This window comes from Capra hircus, chromosome 21, assembly GCF_001704415.2.
Source record: "Capra hircus breed San Clemente chromosome 21, ASM170441v1, whole genome shotgun sequence".
In the NCBI taxonomy this organism is placed as follows: Eukaryota; Metazoa; Chordata; class Mammalia; order Artiodactyla; family Bovidae; genus Capra; species Capra hircus.
Genome location: NC_030828.1, coordinates 3,480,588 through 3,507,873, shown reverse-complemented (window position 1 = coordinate 3,507,873; position 27,286 = coordinate 3,480,588). Strand labels below are relative to the sequence as shown.

At 40.7% G+C, this 27,286-nt stretch overlaps 1 protein-coding gene across 4 annotated transcripts in view; it reads right to left on the bottom strand.

Annotated features, from left to right (window-relative positions):
* Positions 1–27,286, bottom strand: part of GABRA5 (gamma-aminobutyric acid type A receptor alpha5 subunit) — a 95,361-nt gene that overhangs the window by 24,214 nt on the left and 43,861 nt on the right. For all 4 annotated transcript variants that reach the window (XM_018066604.1, XM_018066601.1, XM_018066603.1 and 1 more), the window contains one exon: positions 4,602–4,684. In XM_018066604.1, the coding sequence (XP_017922093.1) occupies positions 4,602–4,684 (83 nt within the window). The remainder of the gene's footprint in view (positions 1–4,601; positions 4,685–27,286) is intronic.

Genomic DNA, 27,286 nt, shown 5'->3' with positions numbered 1-27,286 from the left:
TCTGGTTCAGCATTCGGGGAGCAGCCTCACACCCACTGCCTTGCAGGGAGCATCACTCAGGGTTCTGCTGATGGCAGAGGAGAGGCGGCCTCACCCCCTGGACCGTGCATGCTGCACCTTGGCCAGGACTGGCACCTCTGAATCACTGTGGGGCTCATTCTTCCTGCTTCAGCTGAGATAGCTTATAACACCATGGTAACCTTTTTTGTTTTTTTGGTGTTCCATCATGAACAAACTTCCTCATTTTTGCAATATGAGTATAAGAATTTCCCAAATCTTTAAGTTCTGGAATTTGTTTTCATTTCTTTGTTTTGGCTCAACAATTCCTTCTTTAATTCATCTGTTGCCTCTCAAGAGGAACCAAACAACTCCTCCAGCACTTTAGAAATTTCCTCAACTAAATACCCAATTTCATTACTCACAAGGTTTACCTCCTACAAACCACTAGAATACAAATTAGTCAAATGCTTTGCTGATTCATAACAAGGAGCATCTTTCCACCATTTTCCAAAAACCTGTTTCACATTTCTTTCTGAGACCTCACCAGAAAACCTTTAACATCCAAGTTTTAAGCAGCATTCTACTCATGGTTATTTGGGTATTCTCTAAGAATATGAAAATTTTCTCTCTAGTGCTTTTTTTTTTTCTTTTTGGAGCCCTAACCAGTATCTCCAACATCCTCATTTCAGCCAACAACAGTCCTTTCATAGCAACCTCAGCTTTTTTAAACATTTACTACAAAACTCTCCAGCCTCTATCCCTTACCCAGTTCTAAAGCCACGTTCACATTTTCAGGCATTTACCAGAGTAACACCTACTTCTCATAACCAAAATCTGTATTAGTCAGGGTTCTCCAGAGAAACAATAGGATATGTATGTGTATATCATCTCTATATAGACATATATATACATACATATATATGACTAATTATAAGATACACACATTTATGTATATGATTTATTATAAGGTATTGCCTCATGAAGTAATAGTAGCTTGAAGTCCCAAGATCTGCAGTCAGTAAGCTGAAGACCCAGGAGAGCTGATGGTGCAGTTCCAGTTTGAGAACTGTCAGGCTGGAGACCTAAAAAGAGCTGTTTCAGTTTTCATCCAAAGGCAGAAGAAGACCAACATTTCTGCTCAGGGCAGTCAGGTAGGAGGGCTTTCTTACCCATGGGAAAGTCAGCCCTTCTGTTCTATTTCAGGTCTTCAACTGATTGAACAAGGTCCACCCACATTAGGGAGGGCAATCTGCTTTATTCAGTCAACCAATCTAAATGTTAATCTTATTAAAAAATATCCTCACATGCACACCCAGAATAATGTTTAACAAGTATCTAGGCATCCAGTGGCCCAGTCAAATTGACACATAAAATTAAAGAAAATAATAACTATTAACCATAATAAGAAGCTCACTAAATGGGTTTATCAGCAAGATGGAGGGAACAAAAGAAAGTATCAGTAAAATTAAATATACAACAATAAAAATTAAGTTTATCTGAAAAATAGAGCATTGGACTGCACTTCTTAGGCCTAGGAGGCCATCATCTGGACTGAAGAAACAGGCAGTGACAGAGGTGTCAGTGGTTTAAAGGATGAGGGAGCTCACACGTCTGAAGCAAGGTCCTGGGGCAGCACCCCACCATGTGTGCTGGGTGGCTGGCAGGACATGGTAACCCCCTTTGCTCAGAGGGAAGGGGAGATTGCCAGTTACACGGGGAAATGGTACCAAGTTGGCTCATCAGTTACCAGGGAGACCACCAGTCCCCACCAACCGTTTGATAAGAGGAAAGGAGAGTTGAGTTCTGACCTAAAGCTAGAACAGTCATTAGCTGGGGCCTGGGACATGTATCTAAGTCAGTCGTGTGAGTAGGGTGTAGGTGTATATCCACTGGTCAGGCAGGGGATATACAGAGAACAAGAGAACAGCCATCTTGAGGAGCCTGACCATACATAGATGCAATAGGAAAAAACGCAAAGAGCCTCAGAACCTGGGGGAATACAACAAAAGATTTAATATTCACGTCATTGGAATCAGGAAAGAAGAGAAAGAGGATGGGGCAGAAAAAGTACTCAAAGTAATAACTGCTCAAACTTCCTAAATTCGACCAAAGCCTATAGATTCAAGCAGAGCAAATCTCAAATCAGATAAACCCAAAGAAATCCACACTAAAACACATCATAGTCAAACTTCTCTAAAGACAAAAAAAAAGAAGCTTGAAAGCAACAAAGAGAAAAGATATCTCACCTATAAGGAAAATATGATTTGAATTACAGCAGATTTCTCATCAGAAACCATGGAGGCAAGAATAAAGTAGCACATTTTTCAAATGCCACAGAACGGTCAGAACAGAATCTTATATTCATTACAAGTGTTCTTCAGGTGTGAAGAGAGGAATCAAGACATTTTCAGATGAAGAAAAACTAAGAGAATTTATTGCCAGAAGTCTATCCTAAAAGAATGGTTAAAGGAAGTTTGCTAAGCAGTTATAAAGGAGGCCGTAGCCCTTCAGGCTGCTCTGTCCATGGGGATACTCCAGGCAAAAACAATGGAGTGGGTTGCTAAGCCTGCCTCCAGGGGATGTTCCCAACCCAGGGATAGAACTCAGGTCTCCCACATCAAAGGCAGATTCTTAACCATCTGAGCCACCAGGGAAGCCCAGTTTTAATATAACATTTATTTCAAAATGTTTTATTTTTATGGTAAAATAATTTTTAGTTATAAAAGAAGAAATCTTGGGGCACTGGGAGTACAATAAAAGAACACCATAAGTAAAAATAGAGAAAAAAATATCCATTTTATCTTGAGATTTCAAAATTAAGTTTGACGGTTCAAATAAACACAATACTCTCTGATGTGATTCTAGGTGAATACAGACAAAATGTTTAAGACAACTATATTTTCACCATCTTAGGATAAAGGAACATAGCTTTCATATGAACTGGTAAAATAAGAACAACAGTAAACTGTAATAAGTCATGTATGTATAAAGTAATATCTACAGCAATAACTAAAAAGGTGTATAAGAAGATAGAAACTAAACAGTATAAATTAAAAAAAAAAATGTTCAGCTAACCCACATGGAGTTAGGAAAAGGAAAATAAAGAAACAGAAAACAAAGAGACCAGAAAACCAAAAAATCAAATAAAGTGGCAGACAAGCCTTCCAGAAAGTGTAAATTATGAGGATACACCAATTAAAAGATAAAGACTGGCAAAGTGAATTTAAAACTATGACCCAAACATACACCAACTTAATCATCATATTAAAAGAAATTCATTTTAACATGATGATTAAGCAAATGGAAATATATATATATATATTTCAAATATAATCAAAAGAAAGAAGGAGTGGCCGTATAGATTTCAGGTAAAGTAGACTTTAAAACAAAGAAAATTATCACAGACAGGGAGGAATATTATGCAATCACAAAGGGCTGATTCAACCAGAAGAGACTATAATCCTGAATGTGTGTGCACCAAAGAAAAAGTGAGAAATACATGGAACAAAAAAGTACTGAATTGAAAGTAGGAATAGTTAACTGCGCAATTAGTTGGAGACTTCAACACCTCTTACTCAACAACTGATGTAGACAGAAAATCAGCAAACAGTATAGAACTCAAAACAGCACAGTCAACAGGATCTAATTAATACTTGTAGAGCATTCCACCAAGTAACTGCAAAATATACATGATTTTCAAGTGTTCACAGAACAAATACCAAGATGAATCCTCTGGGTCATGAAATAAACTCCCATAAATGTAAGAAAGGTGAAATCATATAGAAGGTATCCTCTGATTATAATGGAGTTAAATTAGTAATCAATAGCAGAACGATAACAGGAAAATCCCAAACTGTTTGAAAATTAAATAACCACTTATAAATAATAAAATGTTCATATGGAACATCTGAGAAGAAGTGACTCAACACAGCAATGACTACCATGCAATAAGGAGTTCTGAGGTGTGTAATGGAAATTGGGTCATTAAGGGCCCCTGGAGGAGGTGACCTGGAATCTGAGAAGTGAAAACAAGAAAGAACTTCCTGGTGCAGGTCTGCTGGGCAGTTCAGGTCTGCGGCTGCTAAGTCGCTTCAGTTGTGTCCGACTCTGTGCGACCACATAGACGGCAGCCCATCAGGCTTCCCCGTCCCTGAGATTCTCCAGGCAAGAACACTGGAGTGGCTTGCCATTTCCTTCTACAATGCATGAAAGTGGAAAGTGAAAGTGAAGTTCCTCAGTTGTGTTTGACTCTTAGCGACCCCATGGATTGCAGCACACCAGGCTCTTCCATCAATGGGATTTTCCAGGCAAGAGTACTGGAGTGGGGTGCCATTGCCTTCTCCAAGCAGGTCTAGGGGTAAGGAATTGTTTCCTCAGGAGCATATCCTAGAGGGCAAAAGCCTCCACTTGCATTCTCTCAGTTACAGGCAGGGAAATCATTCTGAGAGGACCAGTGTGTGTGCCTTACTGACTCTCCAGCTTTCCCAAGCAGACTGAAGCTCATCTTGATTTTATTTACATATAGTATCTAAACGCTTCTAAATGAATGTGGAAATAACCCCAAAGTATATCCATGGTTCTTACTTGTGAAAATAACTTACAGCTGCCAAATTTCAGAGGGCAGGCATGGGCATCCATTGGAAAGTCTTCAAGTTGCATTGGGCACTCTGCAGAGATGGTCAAGCTGAAAAACAAGAGATGGGGACCTTTCAATGACTCGCCAGCTCCATTTATTGGACACCATGTTCCAGAAAGGCATATTAAGTACTCCACTCATTATTTTAATTAAAGTCTTTTATGAAATTTTCTAAAATGTTGCATTAAATTACATAGGATTACATTGTAGGTGAATATCATTTAGAAATAAAGTTTAAATCAAATCTACTCAGGAGTTCTATGGCTTGATGTGTCTGTACATACATTACCACTTGTAAAGCAATTTGAGATACCTTTAAAAATAATTTATTCTTTTATTCTCACATCACTTACCAAGAGTAATCTAAAAAACTTCCCTTGACCAGGCTGAAAATATATTTTTTTCTAAAATAATTTATAAGCTGAAAAATATAAATGTGGAATAAATGCACAGTCCATATTTTGGCCCCTGAATATTCATTGGAAGGACTGATGCTGAAGCTGAAGCTCCGATACTTTGGCCACCTGATGAGAAGAGTCAACTCATTGGAAAAGACTCTGATGCTGGGAAAGATTGAGTGCATGAGGAGGAGGGGGTGGCAGAGGATGAGATGGTTGGATGGCATCATCGACTCAATGGATATGAGTTTGAGCAAACTTCAAGAAATAGTGAATAGGGAAGTCTAGTGTGCTGCAGTCCATGGGGTTGCAAAGAGTTGGACCCACTGACTGACTGAACAACAGCAACCTGCTGTAACCAGAAGCTGGCTATGATTATCAGGTACAGGGCTGCTACCATAAAACTTCAGAGTAAGTGAAACAGCAACTTTCTTACTGTTTTTAATCCAAGTCCGGTCTTCCAGATAATAATACCATCCACTACCACTGTCACTAATGACTAAAACAGCACTGGTCCTAAGAGCTGCTGGTCTGCGCCAGGCACTGTGTTAAATGCTTCACCTATATTAACACATCTAATTAGAACAGCGTGATTTACTGCTGTTTTCATCCCAGTTTCAAGGCAAGAAAGTCAGACACAGATATTAAGGGATCCAGACAAGAATGCACAGACCTAACGGCAAGTCCTCCCACAGGCTCTGTGACCTGAGGCTGGCTGTATTTGCAGAGCTGTACCCGAACCCTCCTCCTACACCATCCCTCCAGGTCATCCCAGTGCACTGGCCCCAAGCATCCTGCACCCTGCATCGAACCTAGACTGGTGATTCATTTCTTATATGTTATTATACATGTTTCAATGCCATTCTCCCAAATCATCCCACCCTTGCCCTCTCTCACAGAGTCCAAAAGACTGTTCTACACCTCTGTGTCTCTTTTGCTGTCTCACATAGAGGGTTATCGTTACCATCTTTCTAAATTCCATATATATGTGTTAGTATACTGTATTGGTGTTTTTCTTTCTGGCTTACTTCACTCTGTATAATCGGCTCCAGTTTCATCCACCTCATTAGAACTGATTCAAATGTATTCTTTTTGATGGCTGAGTAATACTCCATTGTGTATATGTACCACAGCTTTCTTATCCATTCGTCTGCTGATGGACATCTAGGTTGCTTCCATGTCCTGGCTATTATAAACAGGGCTGCAATGAACACTGGGGTACACGTGTCTCTTTCAATTCTGGTTTCCTCAGTGTGTATGCCCAGCAGTGGGATTGCTGGGTCATAAGGCAGTTCTATTTCCAGTTTTTGAAGGAATCTCCACACTCTTCTCCATAGTGGCTGTACTAGTTCGCATTCTCACCAACAGTGTAAGAGGGTTCCCTTTTCTCCACGCCCTCTCCAGCATTTATTGCTTGTAGACTTCTGGATAGCAGCCATTCTGACTGGTGTGAAATGGAACCTATTGTGGTTTTGATTTGCATTTCTCTGATAATGAGTGATGTTGAGCATCTTTTCATGTGTTTGTTAGCCATCCATATGTCTTCTTTAGAAAAATGTCTATTCAGTTCTTTGGCCCATTTTTTGATTGGGTTGTTTATTTTTCTGGAATTGAGCTGCTGGAGTTGCTTGTATATTTTTGAGATTAGTTGTTTGTAGGTTGCTTTATTTTCTATTATTTTCTCCCATTCCAAAGGCTGTCTTTTCACCTTGCTTATAGTTTCCTTTGTTGTGCAGAAGCTTTTAATTTCAATTAGGTCCCATTTGTTTATTTTTGCTTTTATTTACAGTATTCTGGGATGTTGGGTTATACAGGATCCTGCTGTGATTTATGTCGGAGAGTGATTTGCCTATGTTCTCCTCTAGGAATTTTATAGTTTCTGGTCTTATGTTTAGATCTTTAATCCATTTTGAGTTTATTTTTGTGTATGGTGTTAGAAAAGTGATCTGTGGTGCCTTCATTTCTTTATAGAGCTGCTAATTAGGTAGTAAATCTAAATTTCTTTAGGAGTTAATCTTCTGTTTCTCAATGTTTAATTCTATTATTTAAAATGAAAAATAATCATATAAAATGAAATCAAGTTGCACAATTTTCAACTTTAAAATGGATGTTACAATTCTATTTTGTTACATTAAGTCTGGATCTTGACTATGTGCCTGGGATGAGAATCAAAATATACAATCATTTTTCTTTACTGCTTCCTTCTTTCAAGAGATTAACCTTTTGCTCTTTAATTGGGCACGTAATTCATGTTTGACAATTCCAGATGGAGTGGTCAATGCCTGTATTCTCTGAATGGAGCTAAAACATGTGTCAGTGGAAGGAAGGTGTGTGTCCATCACAGAGAAGAAATTTTCCGGTGGTCTGGGGGGACCACTCTCCCCAAAATGGGGTCATTTCTAAAGATGTGAGTGCACGTGAATGAGAATACACTAAAAGTTTCACATTCAGGCAGGGAGATGATATTTGAAATTATATGCCACCTATGTTCATAGAAAAATATGGAAGATGCAAATAAATTATAAGTATGAAAGTTGTAAATACATATCATTTCACTTCTAATTTCACCTCATATATTTTGTCCAGGTTTTTTCACAGATACATACATTCTCATTTCATTCTTCTTGGTTTCTAAAATTCAGTCTTTTGGTTACCCAACATTAGAGTAGAGGTATTCCCCAAATCATTAAAATCTCTACAGAATCCTGACTTTTAAAGGTGCAATATTTAATCGTAGCATGCAGATATGTAAGCATGCGTAGGATATGGATATATCTGTACATGTGTGGACGTCTTCAAGCATAAACTATATAAAATGGATTATTATTAGAGACTACAAAATAAGTAAGGTAAAGGAATATTTATTTAGTATAACTAAGAAAACAGGACTTAAAAACCACGGCCTGAGGAAGACACTCAGCCAACATAAAAGAAAATAGTGTTACTCTATTCGGTTGTTAGTAAACTTTAGCCATTTGTTAAAAGCTATAGTGGGACAGGAAAACTTAAGTATGTCAAATATGTTCTAGAGAATAAAATCACAATGACCCAGTAAATCTAGAATTTTCTTGAGAAATAAATTTACAGTAGGGAAATAGAAAGCATATACAAGGCTACAGTGCCATGTGCAAAGCGATAACTGAAAATAAGCACATGAAGAAATGGTGATATGGAAGCACAGAGAATGCTAATGATTAGGAGAGTCTGCCTCACATGCAGCCTCCACTCCAACAGCTGACGGCCCTGGTGTAAGGAAGATGCTGGGCTCAGCCTGTGGGGATGCTGCGGGGCAGTGAGAGGGGTGCTTCAGGTGGAATCGACTGGCCTAGCCCTGCTGCAGGGCACACAGACTCCAACCAGCAGACCCAGTGCTGCAGACGTCAAGTTGCGCCCACCCAGCTCAACAACTACTGGCTGCACTCCCACCACAGAGTAATATAGAGAGGGTCCTTCCGTGGCGGAATCTCCTCTTGAGACACAGGCATGGCTGGAGCTCACACAACTGGGCTTCTGTCCCTTGGAAAACACCCCTTGGCCCACTGGGTCTGGAGGCTGCCCTGGAGCCAGATCTGTTGGCCGGGTTCTTGACAATGTGGTGAGTCATGGTTAACTCCTCTGCCCCTTGCTTGGAGCTGGTTCTCTGCTTCAGTATCCATGGCCACAGGGGGCACCTACATTCCTGCTGTCTGCCCTTATTTGTCAGAGAAGACCCCCGCAGGGAGACTTGGCCTCCCACCTTTGTCACTCTGCCCACTCCTGAATTTTTCTCCATTTCTTCACATACTCCTTTTTCTTGGCTAACACTGTGTGTCCATAAGAGAGGTGAGGAGCCATCCCTTCTGTAACTGTGGGCTTAGCATCTCATGTCTTGCTTTATCCTGGCCGTTTGGCCCTGAGATCTAGGCCAAGGCTACTGCACTGACATTATACCATGGCAAGGAATGTATGCCAAGGAGTCTGCTTTTAGCATACAGCAGGAGAGAGGCTGGGTAGAGACAGGTAGAAAGAATTTAAGTGGACCTAAAAAGAAAACTCTTTTGAAGAAAAAACATAAAACATAGTAAAACATTAAAAAAAAGTAAAAGCATAAAAAAGATTCTACAATTACCATCTTGATGAATGCTATCATTCAGTTCAGTTCAGTTCAGTCGCTCACTCGTGTCTGACTCTCTGTGACCCCATGAATTACAGCACGCCAGGCCTCCCTGTCCATCACCAACTCCCGGAGTTCACTCAGACTCATGTCCATCGAGTCAGTGATGCCATCCAGCCATCTCATCCTCTGTCGTCCTCTTCTCCTACTGCCCCCAAACCCTCCCAGCATCAGAGTCTTTTCCAATGAGTCAACTCTTCGCATGAGGTGGCCAAAGTACTGGAGTTTCAGCTTTAGCATCATTCCTCCAAAGAAATCCCAGGGCTGATCTCCTTCAGAATGGACTGGTTGGATCTCCTTGAAGTCCAAGGGACTCTCAAGAGTCTTCTCCAACACTGCAGTTCAAAAGCATCAATTTCTTGGCGCTCAGCTTTCTTCACAGTCCAACTCTCACATCCACACATGACCACTGGAAAAGCCATAGCCTTGACTAGACGGACGTTAGTCGGCAAAGTAATGTCTCTGCTTTTGAATATACTATCTACGTTGGTCATAGCTTTTCTTCCAAGGAGTAAGTGTCTTTTACTTTCATGGCTGCAGTCACCATCTGCAGTGATTTCGGAGTGCAAAAAAATAAAGTCTGACACTGTTTCCACTGTTTCCCCATCTATTTCCCATGAAGTGATGGGACCGGATGCCGTGATCTTCGTTTTCTGAATGTTGAGCTTTAAGCCAACTTTTTCACTCTCTACTTTCACTTTCATCAAGAGGCTCTTTAGTTCTTCTTCACTCTGCCATAACGGTGGTGTCATCTGCATATCTGAGGTTATTGAGATTTCTCCTGGCAATCTTGATTCCAGCTTGTGCTTCTTCCATCCCAGTGTTTCTCATGATGTACTCTGCATAGAAGTCAAATAAGCAGGGTGACAATATATAGCCTTGACATACTCCTTTTCCTATTTGGAACCAGTCTGTTGTTCCATGTCCAGTTCTAACTGTTGCTTCCTGACCTGCATATAAGTTTCTCAAGAGGCAGGTCAGGTGGCCTGGTATTCCCATCTCTTTCAGAATTTTCCGCAGTTTATTGTGATCCACACAGTCAAAGGCTTTGGCATAGTCAATAAAGCAGAAATAGATGTTTTTCGGGAACTCTCTTGCTTTTTTGACAATCCAGCGGATGTTGGCAATTTGATCTCTGGTTCCTCTGCCTTTTCTAAAACCAGCTTGAACATCTGGACGTTCACGGTTCACGTATTGCTGAAGCCTGGCTTGGAGAATTTTGAGCATTACTTTACTAGCATGTGAGATGAGTGCAATTGTGCGGTTGTTTGAGCATTCTTTGGCATTGCCTTTCTTTGGGATTGGAATGAAAGCTGACCTTTTCCAGCCCTGTGGCCACTGCTGAGTTTTCCAAATTAGCTGGCATAGTGAGTGCAGCACTTTCACAGCATCATCTTTGAGGATTTGAATAGCTCAAGTGGAATTCCATCACCTCCACTAGCTTTGTTCATAGTGATGCTTTGTAAGGCCCACTTGACTTCACATTCCAGGATGTCTGGCTCTAGATGAGTGATCACACCATCGTGATTATCTTGGTCATGAAGATTTTTTTTTGTACATTAGTGCCTCATAGATTGTTTCCCCAATTTAATAGACTTCCTTAGAATTAGAATTCCAAACATCAAAAAAATATACTTCATTTATGGTAGCATCTCTCCTCTAAGGAATCAATGTATTATTCAGATAAATTTCCCAATAGCAAATGTTTCAACCTTCAACCTTAGTAAGAGAACATTTAAAGTTTTGATGCCTTTGAACATTTTTTTAAAGGCTTTTATATTATTCAAACAATGTCTGTAGATAAGAGAGACCTTTCCATTCACAGGATCCTTAAAATGTAGTGTCCCTTAATGTATAATCAACCTCCTTCATACAAAATTGAGATCAAAGCACTCCATGGAATATGGACTGTCATAGCAAAGGAGCCAGCCAGGGCACCTCATAGAAACACTTTTCTCAAAAGGCTAATGAATGTGTTTATGGAAAAACTTCAGTGAATTACTGGTAGATCCAAGGATATGGTTTTCTTCCCCAAAGGTTATATTTCTCTTTTACTTCCAATTTCTAAAGACAGTCAAGCATTAACTTATTGGAACATAAGGTCCATTTCTAATATCTTAATTTTAGAGCCGGGAAAAGGGCATTTTGTGACTTAAGCTGTTTGCTTCAACTTGGATGGAAACTCCCTAGAGAGCCCTTTGTGCAGGGGCAGTCCACAGTGCAGCATGCTTTAAGATGTTAAAACAGCCAAACTCTAGAGTAGCTTTGCCATTAAGGAACTGTGAGACCTTTGTAAACTGCCTAACCTCTCTGATCCAGCTTATCCAAATGGAAAAGAAAACAGTAACAGCTGCTTTATTCTCTGGGAAAAAAAAAGAAAAGTTAATAGGTGTGAATAGAGATTTCTACCCAATATGCTCTTCAGAGCCAAGCCTTCATTTACATGAAAATACTACATGGATACAATAGGTGTAATGGCAGACAGAATAATGGTCCTCCAAAAATGTCCATGTGCTAATCTCCCAAACCTCATGACTTGTAAACATGTTACCTTAAATAGCAGAAGGGCTTTGAGAATGTGATTAAGTGAAGGCCTCTGGGAGATGGGAGATTATCTTGGATTATCCAGATGGGCCCAGCAGAATCACACAGGCAGGAGTGTCAGTCAGAAGCCATGCGGCGGGAGATTGGTTCAAGCCAGCAGAGGAGAAGGGTGCGTGCTCACCTCCTCCCGTGACAGCACTGAAATCACCACTAACCACTGAACACTCGTTGATAGGGGGTGCTGGAACCCGCCGAAAGAGATACTCCATGTCCAAAGACAAGGCCGCAACAAGAGAGTAGGAGGTGCGTAACCATGACAAAATCCAATTCCATAACCGCTGGGTGGGCGGCCCACAGACTGGAGGACAATTATACCACAGACGTTCTCCCCCTGTTGTGAAGGTACTGAGCCTCAGGTCTGACTCCCAGCTTGGGGATCTGGCAAAAGGATTAGGAATCCCCAGGGAATCTGACTTTAAAGGCCAGCAGGATTTGCTTGCAGATTTCCACAGGGCTGGGGGAAACAGATTCCACTCTTGGAGGACACACACAAAACCTTGTGTGTACCAGGACCCAGGAGATAGGAGCAGTGAGCCCACAGGAGATGGAACCAAACCTGCCTGCTGGAGCATCCCTTGCAGAGGCATGGTTGGCAGAGCCCCCCTAAGGGACAAGGGCATTGGCAGCAGCAGGTCCAGACGTACCTGTAGGCATGAGCCCTCGTGGAGGTTGTTGCCATCGCCCCTATAGTAAAGCCTGTTGAGTCCAGCACTGGGTTGCCTCAGATCAATTCAAACCCATCCATCAGCAAACAACTAAAATAAATTTTACTAAGCAAAGTCCTGCCCCTCAGAACTAGAACCAGGGCTATCCATGGTCAGTCTGTCCCATCAAGAGCTTCATTCACCAGGGGGCAGACAGCAGAATCAAGGCCAAATTACTAGAACCTCCAGAATGAAAACCACAATCACAGAAAGTTAATCAAAATGACAAGGCAGAGGATTATGGCCCAGATGAAGGAACAAGAGAACACTTCAACTAAATGAACTCAATGAAGCAGAGGTAGGCAACTTTCCAGAAAAAGAATTCAGAATAAGAATAGTGCAAATAATCCAGGATCTCAGAAAAAGAATGGAGGCAATGGAGGCAAAGATCGAAAAGATGCAAGAAATGTTTACCAAAGACCTGGAAGAACTAAGGAATAAACAGAGATGAAAAATACAATATAATACCCGAAATGAAAAACGCACAAGAAGGAATCAATAGCAGAATAACTGAGGCAGAAGAATGGACAGGTGACCAGGAAGACAGAGTGGTGGAAATCACTGCCACAGAAGAGAATGAACAAAAGAGAATGAAAAGAAATGAAGACAGCCTAACAGGCCTCTGGAACAATATGAAATAAACCAACATTTGCATTACAGGGGGTCCCAGAAGGAGAAGAGAAAAAAGGACATGATAAAATATTTGATGAGATAATAGCTGAAACCTTGTTTAACATGGAAAAGGAAACAGCCAGCCAGGTCCAGGAAGTGCAGAATCCCAGGCAAGATAAACCCAGGGGGGACATGCTGAGACACACATAACCAAACTGACAAAAATTAAAGACAAAGATAAAAATATTAAAAAACTACAGAGGAAGGAATATTCCCAAACTCATTCCTACCAAAAACAAAGACACCTGAAACATTATAGGCCAATATCACTGATGAACATAGATGCAAAAATCGTCAATAAAATACTAGCAATCCAAATCTAACAATACATTAAAAGAACATAAAGGGAACATACTTCAACACACAAAGGCCATACAAACCTACAGCTAACATCATACTCACTGGTGAAAAGCTGAAAGCATTCCCTCTAAGATTAGGAACAAGACAAGGAAGTCCATTCTCGCCACTTTTATTCAACATAGTTTTGGAAGTCCTAGCACCGGAATCAGAGAAGAAAAAGAAGTAAAGAGAATCCAAATTGGAAAAGAAGTTAAACTGTCATTGTCTGCAGATGATATGATACTATACAGGCTTCCCAGGCGGTGCCAGTGGTAAAGAACCCACCCGCCAATGCAGAAAATATAATGAGACATGGGTTCAATCCCTGCATTGGCAGGAGGAAATGGCAACCCACTCCAGTATTCTTGCCTAGAGAATCCTATGGACAGAGGAGCCTGGCAGGCTATAGTCCATGGGGTCTCAAAGACATGACAGGAGCAACATAGCACACATGACACCATACACAGAAGATCCTAAAGATGCTCTGAGAAAACTACCAGAGCTCATCAATGCATATGGTAAATTGCAAGTTACAGAATTAACACACAGAAATCTGCTGCATTTCTATACACTAAGAAAAGACCAGAAAGAGAAATTCAAGAAACAATTACATTTACCATCACATAGGAAAGAATAAAATAGTAGGAATAAACCTACCTAAGGAGACAAAAGACCTGTCCTCTGAAAACTGTAAGAGACTGAGGAAGACTCAAACAGAAGGAAAAATATACTGTGTACTTGGAATGGAAGAATCAATATTGTCAAAATGACTATACTACCCTAAGCAATCTACATATTCAATGCAATCCTTATCAAATTACCAATGGCAATTTTTTTCAACAGAATTAGAAAAAAAAAAATTGTATGGAGAGACAATAGACCTGAGTATCCAAAGCAATCTTGAAAAAGAAAAACAGAAGTGGCAGAATCAGAATGGCTCTCTGACTTCAGATTATACCACAAAGATACAGTTATCCAAACAGTATAGTACTGGTGCAGAAATAGAAATATATGAAACCTGTTCAAGGGAACAGGGTAGAGAGCCCAGAAATAAAGCCATACATCTATGGCCAATTAATCTCTGAAAAGGAGGCAAGACTACACAATGTTGGAATGACTGTCTCTTCATCAAATGGTGCTGTGAAAACTGGACAGCTGTCTGTAAAACACAAAATCATATCCTTCTCTAAAACCACACACAAAAGTAAGCTCAAAATGTTTAAAGACCAAAAAGACCTAAATGTGAAACCAGACACTCTAAAACTCCTAGAGGGAAACATAGGAAGAAATCACAGCAATATCTTTATAAATGTCTCCCATAATAAGAGAAATTAAAACAAACATAAATGGGACCGACTTAACCTCAAAAGCTTTTGCACAACAAAGAAAACAACCACCAAAACAAAAAGACAACCACAGACTGAGTAAAAAGATTTACAGATAATGTGACTGACAAGGGATTAGTCTCCAAAATCTACAAACAGCTCATGAAGCAAACCAATCAAAAAACGGTCAGAAGATCTAAAAAGATCTTCTCCAAAGAAGACATACAGATGGCCAAGAGGCACATGAAAAAGTGTTCAACATTACTAACAATTACAGAAATGCAAATCAAAACTACAATGAGATATCAACTCACACCAGTCAAAAGGGCTATCATCAAAAAATCCACAGCCAATAAATGCTGGAGAGGGTGTGGAGGGAAGGGAACCCTCCTACATTGTTAGTGGGAATGGAAGCTGGTACAGACACTATGGAGAATATGGAAGTTCTTTAAAAAAACTAAAAGTAGAGCTATCATATGACCCTGAAGTCTCACTCTTGGGCATATATCCAGAGGAAAAACACTGGTCTGAAAGGATACATGCACCACAGTATTTACTGCAGCACTGTTTACAATAGCCAAGACCTGAAAGGGACCTAAACGTCCATCATCAGAGGAACGGATAAAGAAGACATGATATATATATATACAATGTAATATTACTTAATATTACTCAGCCATCAGAAAAGAATGAAATAATGTCATTTGCAGCAACATGGATGGACACAGAGATTGCATAGTCGGTGAAAGAAGACAAAGCAGAAACATCCTATGACACCCCTTTTATGTGGAATCTAAAAAGACATGATAGAAATTAACTTATTTATAAAACAGACTCACAGATTTAGAGAATGCACTTATGGTTGCCAGGGGGAAAGGTTGGGGGGAAGGGAAAGTTGGGGAGTTTGGATGCTCAGGTACACTCTGCTGCGTTTAAATGGATAATTAACAAGGACCTACTTACTGTACAGCAGAGTGTACTTACTGTACTCTGTTCAATGTTATGTGGCATCCTGGAAGGGTGAGGAATTTGGGGGAGAATGGACACATTTATATGGATGGTTGAATCCCTTTGGTGTTCATCTGAAACTGTAACAACATCGTTAATCCGTTACACTCCAATACAAAATAAAAAGATTTTTTTGTTGTTTTAAGAAGAAAACAGTAGCAGAAGGGAAAGTCAGAGAGATTCAAAACATAAGACAACGTCATCATTGCTGGTTCAAAGATAAAGGGAAACACGATGAGGAATGTAAGTGACCTGAAGGAGCTAAGAGAAGAATCTAGCTGACAGCAAGAACACATCCTCAGCACTGCGACCACAAGAAGCTGAATTCTGCCAACAACCTCACACTGCTGATCCTGTTCGTGATGCCCACTGTCTTGCTGTTTACACTGTTCACTGAAGGCAGGTAGACAAGCGCCATCTAAGAGGCTGGAAGGAAACTCGAGGAGCCATAGGAACGGCAGAGGCATTTATTCTCACCTGGCTGGCGCAGCAGCCACAGCAGTAGACACGCTATAGTCGCTCTTCTCGTGACTGATCCCACAGACACGGCGTGTTGCAGCAGTAATGCCGCTGTTTTCTAGGTGGAGCTCACATGTGCCGACCGCACAAAGTAGCTCGTGAGCAAGCGAGTACCTCGTGACGTGCATGCGTGGTGCTACAAATGGTCTCACTGTTACCTAGTCATCATTTACAAAACGTGGTGTGAGAAAGCTGAACACGGCATCCTGGCCAATTTGCTCTCTCCCCACAAACCCAAGTGAGCCTGGGAACAGATCCTCCCCCACAGTCTCTGGCTAACAGGCCAGATCATCAAGCATCTTGATTTCAGCTCTGGGAGACCCAAAACAGAGGAACTAGGTGTCTGACCTACAGAACCATGAGACAGTAAAGTTGTGCTGTTTGAGGCCACTAAGCACGTGATCATTTGTTATTACATTACAGCAAAAGAAAAGTATTGCAGCAGATAACCAATCCAAACCTTCCTTCTACTCCAAGACTCATCAGAATCCAGGCCTACTTGACTAAGCCCAGCTAGTTTCCCTCTGCTCACAAACACTGGCTTTTGATTTCTGCTAGGTCAGGCTCAGCTCTGTACACAGAACTTTTATTTTTTGAAGTAGAAAAAAAAAACAAAACAGTAGATGATGACTGTATAGTATGAACTCAGAGAGTGTGTGGTGTGTGCAGATCTGTGTTGTCCAGATTCCTCTCAAGGAAGGCCTTCTGCCCCACTGCAGGGGTACAGTCAGCGGACAGCCCCAGCTGTCAGCTCTTGGAGGACCCCCTTGAGCTGCAGGGAGCCAACTTCCTCAAGGCCATACTCTTCCCAAGGAAGTCTGTGTCTGTGACTAAGCAGGGGAGTGGACAGAGAGAAGCTAGGCCATTTGGGCTTAACGTGGGCCACTCTGAATGTTCATGAGGCTGGCTGACTCCCTATCAGGCCCATGTTGCAGTTTGACTTCTTGTGCCCAAACCTGCCCCTCGCTTTCTTCAAAGGTTAATTCCTAATAAACAACTCGAAACTTGCTCCCCTCCAAAAGCAGTGATGAATGACAAAAGCAGGATTTAATGGGACTGCCGTCAGGAACCCTAGGGATGCAGGTGGTTTCTTGAAGCTGGAAGAGGCAAAGAAAGGCTTCTCCCCTAGAGAATCCAGAAGGAATGCAGTCTTGCTGCCTGCAACTTGATTTCAGCCTCATAAGACCTTTTTTAGCCTCTTTTTGGACTTTTGATCCAAAGAACTACAAGATAAATTGTGTTTTAGCCAATAAATTTGTGATAATTTGTTATAGCATCAATAGGAAAATAATACAAAATCTGCTACCTGGAAGTGGGATGCTACTGTAACAAATACCTAAAAAATGTGGAAACGATTTGGAACCGGACAATAGGAAGAAGCTGTAAGCATTCTGAGCGTCATCACAGAAAACACCTAGGCTACACTGAACAGACTGGTACTTGAAATGTGAATGTAGATGATTGTGTAATGAGAACCTGAAGTGAGAAGCAAGATAGCTAAGACCTACATTAATAGACACACTGTTTCCTAGCAATATGGACATTAAAGGCTAATGATGAGGGCTCAGAAAGAAATTAGGAAACTGAAACCTGGAGGACAGGAGACTCTCGCTGTACAGTGACAGAAGGCTTATGTGGGAAGCAGAACTTATAAAAGGTTATAGCAAGCTAAACAATGCCCCTTAAAGATATCAGGTCCTAATTCCGGGAAGTCGCAAACATTACCTTATATGGGAAAAGGGTCTTTGCAGATGTGATTAAGTTAACAGTCTTGAGATGGGGAGCCTGACAAGATGGACACTAAATGCATCATAAAGACATTTATAAGGGAAAGGCAAAGGAGACCACACGTAGACAAAAAAAATGTGATGGGATGAAAGCATGGCTATTTGAAGATGCCGTGCTGCTGGCTTTGAAGATGCAGGAAGGTGTCCTGAGCCAAGGAATGCAGGTATGCAGCTCTGGAGACTGGAAACGGCAAGTAAACAGACTCTGGCCTAGAGCATCTGGGGCCCTGCTAAAACCTTGATTTTGTTCCAGTGCCACAGATTTCAGACTCATGGTCTCCAGAAATCTAACAGAATAAATGTGTGTTAAGTCGTCAAGTGTGTGGTAAAATTTTTTATAGTAGCTATAAGAAACTGATACAATAATGAAATTAGACCCTTATATGAGGAGAGTGCAAGCAAAGTGTTAAAGTTGTGGCCTCTTCTTACTGCTTATAGCAAAATGCGAGAAGAAATAGATTAAGGTAAGAACTGTCAATGAAAAAGGGACCAGGACTTGATTTGGGAAAACTGTCAGTTTATCCAGGTTACAAAAGACGCTATACTTGGGCAATTCATTGCGAGGAAAACAAATGCTTAAGAGGAAGCCAAGGGTGTGGTTGGACAACCTTCTGCTACTGCTTCAGACTCTCTGAGGAAATTAGGTGTGTGATTCATGGATTGTCTCAGCCATGTTTCCAAAAGCCAGGAATAAGGAATGAATTATTCATACAAGACGTATGGAGGAGGTCTAGTGGTGTAAATTCTTGAGACATATGCAGGAGACCTACGTGATTCTTCAAAAATCACTGTCAGTTTAGACTGAAAAGGACAGACAGAAGCCAAAATGAAAGAAGGCTGTCAGAACCCCAATATTCTACATGCAGGAAATAGGTAGAAAAAAAGCTACTCAACTGGAAACATGCACTATCCTTCATGAAAAAGAAAGGATGACACCACGGATAGAGCTTTAGTCACGGGTGATTAGGCCCAGGCCTTGAAATCTACTGCTGTTTGCCCAACTGGATTTAGAAATTTGGCTGGAACACTGCTTCCTTTTGTCCTATTAGTTTCTTTGCTTTCAAATGGCAATATCTTTAACTGTTATCCTATGGTTGTCCCACCATTGTATTCTGTCGGTAATAACTTGTGGGCTGAAGCTGAAGCTCCAATACTTTGTCCATCTGATGCAGTAGAGCCAACTCATTGGAAAAGACTCTGATGCTCGGAAAGGTTGAAGGCAGGAGAAGGGGGTGACAGAGGATGAGACAGTTAGATATTAGATAGCATCACTGACTCAGTGGACATGAATCTGAGCAAACTCTGGGAGATAATGAAGGACAGGGGAGCCTGGCGTGCTGCAGTCCATGGGGTCACAAAGAATCAGACATGATTTAGCAACTGAGGACAATGAACAACAACATATTTGTTTCCTGAGCTCCACAAATTCACAAGAAGAACTGTGCCTCAGGGAAGATTATATAGCTGATTTAGATGATTGAGACTTGGAACTTTGGAGCCAATAAGATTTAGTTGAGATTATGGACTTTAATTTGCTTCTGTAATAATTTAAGACTTTGGGGGATACTGGAAGGAGATTAATATTTTTTTCATGTGTGACAGACATGAATTTGGGTGCAGAACATAGACTGAGGTAGGCAAAACAATGATTTTGCCAAAGATGTTCATGTCCTAATCCTTCCTCTTCCTACTTATGAACATAAAACCTACCATGGCCAAAGGGACTTTTCAGATGAGATTACATTAAGGATTTGGGGGTGGGGAGATTACCCTGATTATCTGGGTGGGCCCATGTAGGCACATAGGCTACTTATAAGGAGACAGGAGTGTCTGGGTTGGAGGGGGAGACGTGATGCTGGAAGCGCTGATGGTGGAAGGAGTGATGAAGGACCATGAATCAAGGGATGCAGGCAGCCTCCAGAAGTTGGGGAAGGTAAGGAAATAACTTTCCTCTAGTGAATCTGGAAGAGACACAAACCTCCCAATGTGAGACATGTTTCAGACTTCTGGTCTCCAAAACAGTGAGATAATAAATTTGTATAGTTTTAAGCCACTAAGTTTGTGGTAATTTGTTACAACAGCAACAGGAAACTAACAGATTAGTTTTAATAAAATAAAATAATAATAATATTACTAATCCAATAACCAGTTGTCAAATAATCTTCACGAAGTTGAAAAAGAAATTTGATTTTGTCAACTTATAAACAGTTCACAAAGTGTTCAGTTCAGTTCAGTCACTCAGTCGTGTCTGACTCTTTGTGACCCCATGGACTGCAACACACCAGGCTTCCCTGTCCATCACCAACTCCCAGAGCTTGCTCACACTCATGTCCATCAAGTCGGTGATGCCATCGGACCATCTCATCCTCTGTTGACCCCTTTCTCCTCCTACCATCAATCTTACCCAGCATCAGGGTCTTTTCCAATAAGTCATTTCTTCGCATCATGTGGTCCAAGTATCAGAGTTTCAGCTTCAGCATCAGTCATTCCAATGACTATTCAGGACTGATTTCCTTTAGGATGGACTGGTTTGATCTCCTTGCATCCAAGGGAGCACCACAATTCAAAAGCATCAACTGTTCGTCGGTCAGCTTTCTTTACAGCCCAACTCTCACATTCAGACATGGCTACTGAAAAAACCATAGCTTTGACTAGAAGGACCTTTGTTGCAAAGTAATGTCTCTGCTTTTTAATATGCTATGTAGGTTGGTCATAGCTGTTCTTCCAAGAAGCAAGCATCTTTTAATTTCATGGCTGCAGTCATCATCTGCAGTGATTTTGGAACAGAAGAAAATAAATCTCGCACTGTTTCCCCATCTATTTGTCCTGAGTGATGAGATTGGATGCCATGATCTTAGTTTTCTAAACGTTGAGTTTTAAGCCAGCTTTTTCACTCTCTTCTTTGACTTTCATCAAGAGGCTCTTCAGTTCCTCTTCGCTTTCTGCCATAAAGGTGGTATCATCTGCCTATCTGAGGTTATTGATATTTCTCCTGGCAATCTTGATTCCAGCTTGTGCTTCATCCAGCCCAGAATTTCGCATGATATACTCTGCATATAAGTTAAGTAAGCAGAGTGACAATATACAGCCTTGACATACTCCTTTCCCAGTTTGGAACCAGTCCCTTCTCCATGTCAGGTTCTAACTGTGTTTCTTGACTTGCATACAGATTTCTCTGGAGGCAAGTAAGGTAGTCTAGAATTCCCATCCCTTTAAGAATTTTCCACAGTTTGTTGTGATCCACATAGTCAAAGGCTTTAGTGTAGTCAAAGAAGCAGAAGGAGATGTTTTTCTGGAATTCTCTTGCTTTTTTATGACCCAACAGATGTTGGCAATTTGATCTCTAGTTCCTCTGCCTTTTCTAAATCCAGCTTGAACATCCACAAGTTCTTGGTCTATGCTCTTTTGAAGCCTAGCTTGGAGAATTTTGAGAATTACTTTGCTAGCGTGTGAGATGAGTGTAATCGTGTGGTAGTTTGAACATTCTTTAGGTTTGGAATGAAAACTGACCTTTTCCAGTCCTGTGGCCACTGCTGAGTTTTCCAAATTTGCTGGCATATTGAGTGTAGTACTTTCACAGCATCATCTTTTAGGATTTGAAATATCTCAGGTGGAATTTCATCACTTCCACTAGCTTTGTTCATAGCGATGTTTCCTAAGGCCCGCTTTCACACTCCAGGATATCTGGCTCTAGGTGAGTGGTCACACCATTGTGGTTATCTGGGTCATGAATATCTATTTTGTATAGTTCTTCTGTATATTCTTGCTACCACTACTTAATATCTTCTGCTTCTGCTAAGTACATACCGTTTCTGTCCTTTATTGAGCCCATCTTTGCATGAAATGTTCCCTTGGCACAAAGTGTTCACTACCATGAAAATCACAGCCTGGCTAATGAAATGGACTGGACGCCTCATGCAAAGTACCCTGGCTTGATCCGTGACTAAGCTCCAGGCTGCACCTCCACCGTTTTTACCCCTTCCCTCCTCCTCCTCCTTGGCAGCCACAAGTCTGGTCTCCAAATCACTAAGTGTATTTTGTTCATTAGATATAATTTGTGCCATATTTTAGATTTCACACTTAAGTGGTGTCGTATGTATCTGTCTTTCTCTGACTTACTTCACTTGGTATGACAATCTCTAGGTCCATCCGTGTTCCTGCAAATAGTATTATTTAATTCTTTTTTACAGCTGAGTAATATGCCTCCACTGGTCACTGAGCCTATCACAAGGCTGCAGTGACTCTCAGGCAATATATGGGATTTATTTGAGGACTCTTGAAATTCAGTACTCACACAGTACTTACTGATTGGCATTATGGGGAAGAGGCGAGGCTTAATTTGCCTGTGATAGGTTTCCAAGTGAGCTTTCGGAAGGGACATACATGTGTGTGTTAAGTCGCTTCATTTCTGTCCAACTCTGCGACCCCATGGACTTTAGCCTACCAGGCTCCTCAGTCCATAAGATACTCCAGGCAAAAATACTGGAGTGGATTGCCATGCCCTCCTCCAGGGGATCTGCCCAACCCAGGGATCAAATCCCCATCTCTGTACTAGCAGGCGGACTCTTTACCACTAGTGCCAACTGAGAAGCCCCTTGGAAGGAACACAGAAATGCTTAATGTACACAACTTTCTATTGACTGTGGCTGCACCCATCTGAAGCACTGCTGGGTCTGGAGGTGGCAGAGGTCTGGCACTGCCAACTGGCTTTACTGCATGCAGCACCATCATTGTTCCATGGCCTCCCTGCGCTGCTCTGGTTATTCCCGTCTCGGTGGGGCTGTGCAGGGCCCTTCAACACTCCAGAGACTCTTCCGTGCTCTGCACCTCAGTCTCATCCTCAGACAGAAAGCTGCAGATTCATATCTGCATGAGGGACACATTTTGCACTGGGCAGAGACGGGGGAAGTCTCTGAAAGAAGCCTAGCTCTGAGGATTATATGCTTCTTTTCCTTATATTTGACTTACCTCTAGATTGGCAAATAACAGAGGTTTACTCAGGTATTACAAACAGTTCATCTTTTTATTAGTATAATATGTGCTTATTTACATGTCCACACGTTATGTATTTATTAAGTCACTGGTGCTAGGTACAGATAGCCCTACTTCTCCTTCAGAAACTTCCCCATGAACCTGCTTAAAGTCAAAATCTTATTTATTGGAGCTTTCTCCCTTATACTCCTATGCTTAGAAGAACTGCAAGCTTCTTCAGTAAATAAAAGAATACATGAATGCATTTCTCTTCTGGTAAACAATCACTGTTCTGTGTGTCATGATAAATAGTGATATACCATTTTCACTATCTGTCACTTAGGCATTGCTGGTTTTCCCGAAAACTAACTATGATTCATAATAATGTTTTGAGGAAAACACACTCTGAAGCTCATATATATATATATAACAGAAGCTCAGTTCTATAGAAACAGAACTTTTAAAATCTAAACACTGACACACTGGGAGCAATGTATGTTGGAACCCAAAGGTCACTGCCAGGTGCAGCTGTCCCCACCCTGTCCTTTTACTAACTAATCTGTGCAAATTGGTCCCTTCAGTGACCGTTGAAGACCTACTGAAATTGTGTTTGATCCAAATCAGAAGTGCAAGCCTAGTTTTATTCAGAGTCTGGCCATGCTGCCTGTCCTGGTTAGTTGCCCTCTTGAGGAATCCTGGCCTTAGCACTTACCCTGGCCTAACCAAATCTAAAGAAGGGGTTTGGTCTGTGATAAAGATGAGAAGAGATACCAAGTTTAGCAGGTACAGTCCAGGAAGGGGTGGGGAGCGGTCAGTGAAAGGGTGCAACGGCTTGTTTAAAGGCAATAGAATTTAAATTCAGTGAAGGACAGCCTTGTAGAAAGCAAAACTCAGGGCATTATCTGAAAGTTCCAGTAATACTATACTAAAATGATCCGTGTTTTTTTTTTTCTACAACTGTAATGCTCCATACTTCAAAAACACCTGTTATTGAAATAACATAATGAAACTCTTCCTTTTAGCAATGAAATCAAATTCTACAACTTACTTCCAGTTTGAGTTACACATTTCATGTCATCCTAAAGCTAACTGATTCATTTTGTACTCTTCAAATGTAATAGGAATGTACAAGGGACCAACCATCAAAATTATTCTGCTAAAAATCCTCCCTGAACTTGCACTGTTATTAGGACTATCATTCCCCTTCAGCTGTTGGAAGGAAGATGCCAGAAATTCTTCTATCTTTTGGGAAAACTAGTAGATAAATGACAATTTTACAAACAGTCATACTGCTTAGCAAAAAGGGATATAAGCTTTATTGATCTATTTTGATTAACACAGCTCTTTCTTTTTTAAAGCTTGTGTTTCTCAGGAAGACACTATGACTGATGTGAGAATGGAAAATTTTGGTTAATTTTGTATGTGTATCCACACACCCAGCAATAAACCATCTTAATAAATCAAATGTAGGAAAATAAACACAAGCCTGAGCAATAAAAAGAATGCTGCAAAAAAGAAACAGCACAAATATGCAAAGACATTCCTTTCTCAAAGTGAAATTCAAGTACATCTCTAATCATGCGGCATAATGCAATCAACAGTGTCATGGGGGAGAGAGTAGATAGTAAAATGGAACAGACCCAACTCCAAAGCTCAGCTCAGCTCAGTCTCCATGTACCATTTCCCTATAAAGGAGATTATATTGATATAAAGCTTATCGTATAGTGTTAAGTCCCAACATACCAAATACCAATACAGATGTGTTGTACAAAGCCTGACACACAGTAAATGCTTTGAAAATTCTGGAGAAGTAAAGGTAACATCAGTAGAAGTGAGGCACTAGGGAACAAACACAGTGAATAAGCTGCAAAAATGGTCAGGATCAACTTTTTATGGAACTCTGAAAATAAAAAATAGCCAGAGAATATTTTGTAAAGAAAAAAAAACAAAGCCTGAAAACCAGTAAGCAAGTTCTGTAGCATTTTAATTTACCCTGGTACCAGCCCCCACTCTCCAGCTTTGCAGTGGTCTTGAAAATAGGAACTCATATTCCTGGTGCAGGTTGCTGGTAACAGGAATGATATGGACCTTATTCTCACAGAATGTTAGTTGCTTGTTTTGATCTGTCTTGTGGGTCCTGAAGGACTGGCTCAAAGGCTTGCATTTGTTTCAACTGACTCAGAGATGTCTTCCTAGGGTATTTGGGTTGAAAACATCTGCAGGTAAATGTATTCAGCATGGTAAAAGGGCAATGGATATAGATGGGGCAAGCAAGAAACAGACTGAAAGCCTAGGAAGGAGATACTTGAGGAAAGAGGGGGTGAAAAGTGCCCACATATTCCAGAGAATCCAGAAGGCTATGTGCATGCTCAGGACTGAATACATGCTCAGAAGAGACCCAAGAAGACCCTGAGTTCTCATCTCCAGCTGAACCTCAGGCTCTGAACATGTAGGAAGTGAAAACTAAGGCAAAGTTTTAAAAGGCTAAGTGTTAAAAAGCACTCCAACATACACATGAGGTGATCCACAAAGACTGAGTTTTTCTGTTTTTTTGCTCCAGGTTATTAAGGAATCTCTATCAAACCACTTGCTGGCCATTAATCTAATGAGTTACCACACATGACAAAGAATACAGACTTTAAAAAGTTGTTGAGAAAACTCACTAAACAATACCACAGAAAGCAAAACAGGAAACTCTATTGATGGAGCAGGATCTGATTTTCTGAGTCACTATATTAAGATAATCAAAACATCCAATTTCAACAAAAAATTAAGAGGCATAAAAACAGATCCCACAAAAATTGATATCCCATTCACAAGGGAAAGAAGAAATGAACAGATGCAGTCCCTGAGGAAGCAAAGATACTGTATTTACCAAAAATCCCTTTAAAGTCAAGGAGCTAAAGAAAATAATGGACAGAGAAATTAAGCAAACCTAGAGAACAACAGCTCAACAAAAAGAAAATATCAATATATAGAGAGAAGATACAATAAGAATCAAACAGAAATTCTTCAGGTCAAAAAATATCAATAATTGAAAGGAAAAATTCACAAGAGGGTTTCAATAGCAGATCTGAGATGGAAGAATCGGCAAATTTGAAGATAAGTCAAGTAAAATTATCCAGTTCAAGAAAAGAGAGAAAAAGATTGAATGAAAATGATAAAGCCCAAGAGACCTCTGAGAAACCATCAAAAATATCAAAATGGGGACTTCCCTGCTGGTCCAGAGGCTAGGTCTCTGCGCTCCCAGTGCAGGAGGTCTGGGTGCAATCCCTGGTCTGAGAATTAAACCCCACACACCACAACTAAGAATCCCCACGCTGCAGCTAAGGTCCTGCATACCACAATGGAGATCAAAGACCCCACTAACATGACCAAGACTTAGCACTCAAACAAATAAACTGATTACATTTTTAAAAAGAATACCAAAGGGTACACAATAAGAGTCCCAGAACAAGTGCAAAATGAGAAAGGGGCAGAAAGAGTATCTGAAGAAATAATAGCCAAAAATGTCTTCATTTAATCAGAAATATCAACATCAAAGTTAAAAAAAACTCCATGTAGGATAAACTTAAAGAGATCCACACTAAGACACCTTATAATCTAACTGCTGAAAGCCAAAGGTGAAGAGAGAATTTTGAAAGCAGCAAAGTCGAAGTAACTCATCCTGCTCCGGATATCCTAAATAAGGTTAAAAATTGATTTCCATCAGAAACTATGGAAGTCAGAGGCAGAGAAGGGGCATGTTCAAAGTGCTGTAAGAAACTAAGTATCCTTCAAAACTGAAGGAGATATTAAGATATCCCAGATAAACAAAAGTTGAGGGCATTCATTGTTGATAGATCTGTTCTATTATAAACACTAAAGGTAGTCCTTCAAGTGACAACAAAGGCACTAGGAGAAACCGTGGGTCACGTGAAGAAATGGGGGACACCAGTGCTAATGCAGACACAGGTAAACAAAACATAAAAGCCAGGATTATTTTTATTTTTGCTTCATAGACCTCCCTGTTTTATGATTTTAAAGGCAATGCATAAAATGGTAATTATAGATCCATGTTACTGGGTACTCTCTATTTAAAGATGCAACTTGTGATGGTAACAACATAAGAGGAGGACAGAACTATAGGATCAAACTTTTATATACTGTTGAAACTAAGTCAGTATCAAT